The 9,789-nt window shown below is 38.1% G+C and overlaps 1 protein-coding gene across 1 annotated transcript; it reads right to left on the reverse strand.

The window, feature by feature from the left end:
* Positions 1–3,572: 3,572 nt before the first annotated feature.
* LOC132623625 (probable ribose-5-phosphate isomerase 4, chloroplastic) lies at positions 3,573–9,378 on the reverse strand. The gene is made up of 9 exons (XM_060338404.1): positions 9,096–9,378; positions 8,849–8,976; positions 7,583–7,652; positions 7,067–7,171; positions 6,784–6,879; positions 6,634–6,690; positions 4,945–5,062; positions 4,791–4,857; positions 3,573–3,902 (listed from the first exon to the last, which is right to left on the reverse strand). The coding sequence occupies exons 1-9, from the start codon at positions 9,249–9,251 to the stop codon at positions 3,824–3,826; spliced, it is 876 nt and encodes a 291-aa protein (XP_060194387.1). The 5' UTR covers positions 9,252–9,378; the 3' UTR covers positions 3,573–3,823.
* Positions 9,379–9,789: the final 411 nt, after the last annotated feature.

Here is a 9,789-nt window from a genome sequence, read left to right on the forward strand (position 1 = left end):
AAAGTTAGACATGTTCCAAAGCTGATGCGAAACCTGATCTCAGTAGGTCAGCTTGATGATGAGGGATATGATCTCAACTTTGGTAATGGGTCTTGGAAGGTGGCGAAAGGTGCTATGGTAGTTGGCCGAGGAAAGAAGATTGGCACTCTTTACATGACGACTAGCTGTCGTGATACTGTTGTTGTGGTTGACAACACAAAGAAGACAGATTTGTGGCATTGTCGGCTGGGACATATCAGCCAGAAGGGGATGAAGCTGTTGGTGACAAATGGCTTAATTCCGGAGCTGAAGACGGTGGACCTTCATACGTGTGAGAGCTGCATTCTCGGAAAACAAAAACGAGTAAGCTTCTCAAATGCAGGCAGGGAGTTGAAGGTCGAGAAGCTGGAATTGGTGCACACAGACGTGTGGGGACCTACCACTGTCCCCTCTCTTGGAGGATCACACTACTACGTGACCTTCATTGATGATTCAACCAGGAAGGTGTGGGTTTACTTTATGAAAAATAAATCTGATGTGTTTAGTGTATTCAAAAGATGGAAAGCCATGGTTGAGAATGAAACAAACCTCAAGTTGAAGTGTTTGAGGTCCGACAACGGCGGAGAATACACTGATGGTGATTTCAAACGGTACTGTGCCGATAATGGGATCAAGATGATGAAGACTATTCCTGGAACGCCGCAACAAAATGGAATAGCCGAAAGAATGAACCGAACGTTGAATGAGCGTGCTCGGAGTATGAGAATACACTCTGGACTGCCCAAGACATTCTGGGCAGATGCAGTCAATACCGCGGCCTTCTTAATTAACCGAGGACCGTCAGTTCCCTTGGATTTCAGAATTCCAGAAGAAGTCTGGAGTGGCAAGAAGGTAAATCTTTCATTTCTGAAAGTGTTCGGCTGCTTATCATATGTTCATAATAATGATACGGCTAGAAGCAAGCTTGATCCAAAATCAAAGAAGTGTTACTTCATTGGCTATGGTGACACCGAGCTTGGTTACCGATTTTGGGATGAACAAAATCGGAAGATCATCCGAAGCAGGAATGTTGTCTTCAACGAAGAGGTACTGTACAAAGACAAGTTGCAAAAAAATTCAGAATGTCAGGACAAGGAATCGGAAATAGTCGATTTGAGGGACTTCCCGACACCTGAGCCGCAGCCAGGTACAGTCGAGGCAGAGGAACAAACAATCCGAGAAGGTGCTGATGAAAGTGTCGATTCTGAAACAAATAAGCAGACGCCAATCACAGAACTACGTAGATCATCCAGGATCAGGAAGCTGATTCACAGGTACTCTCTATCCCTCAACTACATTCTACTCACTGATAGAGGGGAGCCAGAATGTTATGAAGAAGCAATGCAAGTCGATGAATCGACCAAGTGGGAGCTGGCAATGAAAGATGAGATGGATTCACTATCGGCAAATCATACATGGGAATTAGCCGAGTTGCCAAAAGATAAGAGGGCATTGCAAAACAAATGGGTTTATCGGATTAAGGAAGAACCCAATGGAAGCAAGCGTTATAAAGCAAGGCTGGTTGCAAAGGGATTTCAACATAAAGAAGGCATCGACTATACGGAGATCTTCTTTCCCGTAGTCAAGATGGTGACTATCAGAACTGTTCTTGGACTAGTAGCAAAGGAAAATCTACATCTGCAACAGATGGACGTGAAAACTGCATTTCTTCACGGTGATCTAGACGAGGAAATCTACATGCGACAGGCGGAGGGATTCAAAGTCAAAGGAAAGGAGAATCTGGTGTGCAAACTTCAAAAGAGTCTGTACGGACTAAAACAGGCTCCAAGACAGTGGTATTTAAAGTTTGACAGCTTTATGAAGAAAGCTGATTTTTCAAGGTGTGAGGCAGATCACTGTTGTTACTTCAAGAAATTTGAAGACTCGTACATGATACTGCTGCTTTATGTCGACGACATGCTAATCGTAGGAGCAAACCTACAGGAGATTGATCGGTTGAAAAAAGGGTTATCGGAAGAGTTTGCAATGAAGGATTTGGGAGCTGCAAAGCAAATCCTTGGGATGAGAATCGATCGAAGAAAGGAGGGCATCAAACTCTCACAAGAAGAATATGTGAGGAAAGTTATCAAAAGGTTCAACATGCATGATGTCAAGCCAGTCAGCACTCCCTTGGCTGGACACTTTCGGTTGTCAAAGGATTAGTCGCCGACAACCGAGGATGAGAAGAAGCAGATGGACAAGATACCTTATGCATCTGCAATCGGTAGTCTTATGTATGCAATGATATGTATAAGGCCAAACATTGCACATGCAGTGGGAGTTGTCAGCCGATTTATGAGCAATCCGGGAAAGCAACACTGGGAGGCTGTGAAGTGGATATTCAGATATCTGAAAGGCAGCTCGAGTTCAGCTCTGTATTTCCGAAAATCAAAAACAGGATTGCAAGGGTATGTTGATGCTGACAACGGTGGTGATGATGATAGCAGAAAGAGCACATCCGGGTATGTTTACACCTTCGGAGGTACTGCAATCTCTTGGGTTTCCAAGTTGCAAAAGATAGTAGCTCTCTCTAGTTGTGAGGCTGAGTACGTTGCTATGACGGAGGCCACAAAGGAAATGATGTGGCTACAAACTTTTCTGCGGGAATTGGATCAGGACCACGAGGGAAGTGTGCTATATTGTGATAGCCAAAGTGCCATTCATTTGGCAAAGAACCCGGTCTACCATGCTCGAACGAAGCACATACAACTCCGGTACCATTTCATTAGATCAGCTTTGGAAGATGGAGCGCTAGTGCTTGAGAAGATCGCAGGGAGTCAGAATCCAGCAGACATGCTGACAAAGGCAGTGACGATAGACAAACTGAAGCTATGCTCAGCTTCAGTTGGCCTGCACGAAGTATGAAACTAGGAAAGAGCTGCTACATCAATCAAAGTGTGAAGACAAATTAAAATTAGTCTTCAAGTGGGAGATTTGTTGGGTCCATCCCCTTATTTTGAGGAAGAAAAACACCTCCCTTATTTTAGGGAAGAAAACACTTCCCTTATTTTGAGGAAGTAAACATCTTCCTTGTCTTTGGAAAATTGTCAAGTGCTTGCTTGAGTCACTAATGACATCAATAGGTTCATCTCATACCTATAAATAGGGAAGCTTTCTCATTTGCTACACACACCAAAAATTGAAGAAGACAACACATCCCATAGAGAGAAAAATCTAAGAGAAATACTCTTAGTGAAAGGCTTAAGTAAGAGAAGTCTTTGAGAGAATTTTTAGTAAAAATTCTTGAGTGTAATTGGGATTGGGGTTGTGAGGTTGAGTGTTGTAAACACTTGTAATATTTCTTCTTTAATAAGATCTGCAGCAGCAACGTGGACGTAGCTCTCACATTTAGGGTGAACCACTATAAATCTGTGTGTGTTATTTATTCTTGGCTTACATCACGGCGTAAGTAGGTTCTGTCTAAGGAGGTTGGTATTTAAGTGGTCCAGCTGTGACCCTCCAATCTTTCCTGGGAACCTGCTTACAAAGGTCGGATTTGGGATTCAAAACCCTAACAGAGGGGCCATATGGAAGTGAAGAAAAAAAAATATGCATGAACAAGAGAAAGCCATTGCCTCGTTTCCCCCTTTTCTTGGTTGAACCTATGCTTATACTATAATTTCAAAAATTGTAAAAACATACTATTGTTTCACAAAGCATTCCCTATAATAAGAACGTAAAATACAACTCAAAGATCTCTTGTCTTCTTTCGCTTTTGAAAATGTTACGGAACACTTGAAATAGAAGACAGTGGAGAGTGACAAGACTCAAAATTACAGCATCCACAATGCTGAGCTTTTCTCCATTACAGGTTGCTTGATTCCATCTGAATTGTATTATCAACGATTTGCAGCCCATTTTCTGAGGCAATGATTGCTGTGCACCTGAATAATCCAGTGAAGTAGAAACAAAATTAAGGGAAAGCTGAAAGATGGCAGAAGAGAAAATAAAATAAATGAAGTAACATTATTTCTTCTCAGGATACTATGTTAAATATAAGAAAAGAAACACTTCTTGCTTGTGCATCATTCCCCAATCATATGTGATTTTAAGCAAAAACAAACTGGCCCAAATTCTTCTTCTTGACTTTAGAATGCTATGCAGCATTATAAAGACCGTCCAAATCTATATATCCTTGCACTTCCATACCAAAGAGAATTGAAGAGCCAATAAATATAGCCGGGATCGGAGCAGGAAGAAACAACTCCAAAGAAACCCCTTGATCGCCCAATAAGATCATGATTCTTACTGTTCCAACAAATGACTTCTGAGGCCAAAGTTCCAAATCTATTTTGTAAAGGTTGAACCAATTTGTGTGTTTAGACTTGAAGCCATTGGACTACACATGTAGGACACGAATGCATGACCATTGAGCCCAAGGAACGAATGAATGGAATCCTTGGCGGTGTATAAACTTGTAGACTTCTTCACATGATGTAAGAAGACAAACATTTCTTTCTGGAACACTCCAAAATGTTTCACACAAATTCAAAGTTCACCACTTACGTGTTGTTAAAAGCAAGTTTCAAGAATTTAAGCATTAAAACCTTAAAAGCTAAACAGTTTATCCACATTTATTAATTCTTTATGACTCTGTTCCCCCAAACAGAGTACAACTCTATGCAATGAACAAAAAGTGTGAATGCAAAAACATGAAAAAGAGAAGATTACTAGACTTAAATCCAATATCCATCCAACATTATCATGTGTCAAGCATAATGAATGCAAAAACACGAAATAGATGAGATCACTAAAGTGGTTGCAGAACTAACGGGTTCCTGAAGATAACACCATGTTCCACAACACCATCAATTTGATCAAGAGTTTTAGCCACCTCAACTGCCATATGAACAATAGGAGATAAACAGTTAGCGTCAAACAAGTTGAACAAGAGTGGCACAGAATAATTCAGAGATGGAGATATACCAAGGCTTTCTATTGGAGATGTAAATATGACATCAAGAATGTTGTGCCCTTCTTTTGTGACTAAAGGGAAATCACCTCCCAGAGGACCTGCATACCCTATAGCTGGCCTCCTCCAAACCTGCATAAAGAAACAAAAATTATTTACGAGTATGACATAATATGGAAAGAGAATCCATTATGTTCCCAGAAGATTTCTGATGGACCTTCAAATATTACTTCGATGAAGTTGGTTCATATATTGTCACAAATTCTCCAATAGGGGTTGAAACAGAAGTCAGTATTTAACGCCCAATACTATGTACAAAACCCTTCAATTTAAGATGGCCCATCAGACATTAGCAGTATAATGACCTCACTGAGTGGTTTTCTTTGTTATGGCGCTCAAGTTGGTGGCGATAAACCTGGTGTTTTTAGCTAAAAGAAAAGAAGATACTTCTCAACTTACAGTATGTAACAGATGATTTGGTTGACAAAGTGTGATCCACAATCCAAAAGTAGGCATGTTTGGGGAAGTGATGTGATTAAAACTAAGTCACTGTTGTTGGTTCACTATTTTCCCGTTGTTTCTTGTAGAATGCCTTTTTTCTTATTCTCATACTCTCCCACTTTCTACATCATACTACTCTTGCTACCAAAAAGATGATTTCACTTAACAATCTCTCTGTTATCCGATTCCTGATTAATATGGCACATACTCCAAAACCAAAGGTAAACATGCATTCTGCTTATATCAGGTGCAGTGTCTAAAGATGAAAGAAGATTAGTCTATAATGTGAAGCTTGAAAGTGGGACTTTTGCATAAAAATTCAATAACTTTCTTTTAGTAGAAAGAGAAGTTTAATAGTGGGCTTTTTACATCAAAAGTCAAGAACTTTCCTTTGCAGGAAACAGCATTACTTTGCACTCGACTGAAAATCGACATACTTTGAAGTAGTAAACCAGAAACAAGATATAATAAGAGTGGCACATACTCGGTGATGCCATATTTGTGGCTAATGGATATGTAAACAGGATAGAAGGTTACCAAGGAGATACAGAACATCACTAACATTTTGGTAATTAATTAAGCTAAAAAAACAAGTCTCTAGCATATAGGCTTTTAGATCTTATGTCCTATAACATTTAACAATTTCCAGAGGAAGCAACCAGCTGAGATATATTATGCATGAAAAGCAGAATGATTGTAACCTAATTGTGCTTGTTGGATTGCTAATAAGCAAAACAAATGCTTCAGTATAACAACATGCCTCAATAATACAAAAGGAAAGAAATAAAACAGAAAGATAAGGAGAAAATACAATATGAAAGACTGATAGATATTACGTAGTTTATAGGTGCCCGAAATTTTATATCTCCTGAAGATGAAAAAAGGAGAGTCTACAATCTAAACAAAATAATATCTCAAAGATGACTACAAATTTAGCTCATGGCGCTGGCAACGAGGTCCAGCAACCCCATTCCTCGCATAAACTATAATTGAGGTGAAAAGTATGGAAGTAAAAAAGAGAAGGGAAAGAGGAAGAAAAGGATCATTTCCTTTGGTCCACAGGAAATAAGTGGAGGCAAATGTGATGCAATTATCTAATATCCAGAAGACTATCATTAAGAAAGAATATTACTTTGCCTGGAAAAAATATCCTATCTTGGTCTTTTGCAAATAATAACAGGCAATACATGATTAGGCTTTACCTCTGCATCTCCTAGAAAGAGGTCGTCTATTTCTTCGGCTGTTTCAAGCCAGTTAACCTGAGAAGTAAATAAGCTAAATGAGGATAGTTCTCGCCCTTTGAGCTACACTTGTTCATCAGCATTCAGTAGAATATTTGGTAAGGAACTTACAGATTTGATTAGTACTGGAATTGAACCTTCTACACTGCCCTTGAATTTTTTTTCCTTTATAATAAATATCAGTTGATCAGCTGCTTCCAAAATAGTCTGCATCCATATTAGCCAATGCAGCCTCATAAGAAGTCAGTGGATAATACAGAAGATAACAAAAGATAAAGGAACTTCAAGCTGAAACACTAAAAGAAACAATAATATGTTATAAATCAAGATAATAAGTACAAAAGAGAGACAAATAGCGGTGAATACATAACAACCAGATGAAATATGACCAGACCTTCTCTTTAATTATAGAATCATCGCCCTGCAGTTTTCGACGACCAACGATTGCAGCAAGTGTTTCTTCTTCCATAATGTCAGCTTCATCAAAAGCTAGATCAATCTATGTAAGAAACATAGAAAGGTTTGCACAAATCATTTCAACTTCAATGAAATAATTCAGTAAGTGACAAAAAAGAGCAAAATCCCCAGTTATAAGGCTTTAAAGATTCACTACTTAAATCAGAGCAACAAAATCATGTGGAACTTTACTAATTACTATGACTTTAGTTCTCTCTTTCGCGAATGTAATACAATTTACTCCCCCCCCCCCCCCCCCCCCCCCCAAATTGAAGATCTTCTATTGCTCACTCCATTAATAATTGCATGATGGAATGAGACTAAACCAAATAGCTATATTGAATTTGACTGAAATCTGAATGCATATGCAGGTCCAAGATGTGACTCAATGCTCAAAATTTTAAATAAGTCCTAAAGCAATCTTCTAAGAAAGAATCTTAGTAGTGGTACGCACCTTATAACTATCATCATACTGTTCCAACGGGATTCCTGCCTTCGCTGCTTCACTTGCACTGCCAACACATCTGCATCAGAGTGTCCTGATTACTCCTAATGGAAAAACAAACAAACTCAATAACAAGGCTTTCCATCAGTCATCACATTAAAAGCAGGAAATTTTTAGGAAAGCTATATAAAGATCTAAGGGAGAAAGTTACAAGTAAAACAAATAAGAAGGGCAAACTAGTTAATCAAATACATAACATTCAGCTAGTAGCTCAGACTAAACTCTAGGTGTGTTTGGTATGATAAAAATGTTTTCTTGGAAAATATTCTCGCTGATGAAATCATGTCAAGTGTTTGGTTCTCTTTTGAAAATGTTTTCCAGAAGAAACTAGGGTGTGTTTGGGCTCAAATAGAGTGGAATGTTTACAAAGAGATTCATATAGAAAACCTTAATTTTTGGGGAATTGACTGGGAAGGGGGAAATGACTTCCCCTCATTTATGAGTGGGAGCTATTTTCAAATATCCAGTGTAGTACTCTATATCATTTGTTTTAACCAATATTTAGACATTATCTTCACATTGATACTGAAAAATATCAAGAATACATTATCATCACTCCCAATCCTCTACTTGTACTGTTTCATATGTCAACTACACATCTAACAAACACTGGAAATGATCCAGAAAATGATATTCCAAGATAAACCTTTGTTCAATACACAGTAAAACGAAAGTTGAAGAGGAAACAGGATGGATAAAAACAGTATAACATGGAGTATGCCTATTCAACATATGAGTTAATCTACATTATGAGCTACAACAAACAAAAACACGAAACCAATACAAGCCAAACTTAGATTTTATGATCATATCATAATTCCCTTTTTTATTTTTTCCTTTCTGAACAAAGTAAACAATCTATACACAGTTGGAGAATACGACAATCGAAGCAAAATACTCCCTCCGTTTCAAATTGTTTGTCTTACTTTTGCTTTTAGTCCGTTTGATAAAGAATGTCTCTTTCCTTTTTTGGCAACTCTCCAAATCTAACTTTCCACATGACACGTTTAAGACCACAAGATTACCGGGCATTTTGATATATTTTACATATCTTTTAGTTTAAGACCACAAGATTAAAAAGTATTCTTTACTTTCTTAAATTCTGTGCCAAGCCAAAACCAGACGAAAAAATGAAATGGAGGGAGTAACATCTTTATGTTAAAGGGACTACAACCAAGAAGCATATATTCAGGCACTTTTGACATTTGAACTTACGTTGGTATGCCAGTAACATCTTTTAAAGCACCAGCCCGGAGTTGCTGACCAAGATATTGTATAGCCAAAGTAGAAGCATTACCTGAACCTAATCCAATTACCATACCATTCTTCACATATGAATCCACCTACAATACAAAGAAACAGATCAACACACATGTTTTACAAGTTTCCAGAAGTTTTAGAGTTTTGATCTTTAAGCAAAATCCTGAAAAGGGTAAAGAAGAAGAAGGATAAGGAGTGTTACGGCGTGTTTGGCAGCTAGGAAGAGATCATCAGGGAGACTACAACGAGTAGCAAAACGCTGGAGGAACTTTCTTGATGATGTGAAATGAGCTTGCTTTTGAGTTGGCAGAGTTGAAGAAGAAAGAAATGGTGTTGCCCAAGTCATAGCCATAGCCATGTTTCTTACTTGTTTAGCTTCTGTATCACCTTAATCACATCACCATCAGCTAATATTAATATTTTCCATCTGTTTTTTGAAAGAGATAAGAGGGCGCCACGGCCACCCACACAATTGTCATTTCTTTTAACTCCCTCAGTTCCACTATTTTTCATTTTTAGTATGAATTTAATACTATACATTTTTTAGTTTCTGTAAAAAAAAAAAAGAAAAAAAGGTAGGAGTAGCATATTTAGAAATATTGTACTAAAAAAAAATATTGTACTAAATTAAAAATATTTTAGGAAATATTATCAAAGAATAACTGTTTACCCCTTTAAAAAAGGTAACAATTAAATTTGTATGTGGTTTAAAGGATATGCGACTTGATTCGTTTCGAGAGCAAAAGAATAACAATAACGAAACGAAGATTGCGAATAGAAAAGTAAGAAATAGCCTAAATGCCGATTGCAACGAGTGGGCCGGACTGAGGCCAGAACTCCTCGAACCAATCTGTGGAAGTTATATCACTTTGATGCTTTACAAAACTTTGAGAACA

This window comes from Lycium barbarum, chromosome 12, assembly GCF_019175385.1.
Source record: "Lycium barbarum isolate Lr01 chromosome 12, ASM1917538v2, whole genome shotgun sequence".
NCBI classification, from domain to species: domain Eukaryota; kingdom Viridiplantae; phylum Streptophyta; class Magnoliopsida; order Solanales; family Solanaceae; genus Lycium; species Lycium barbarum.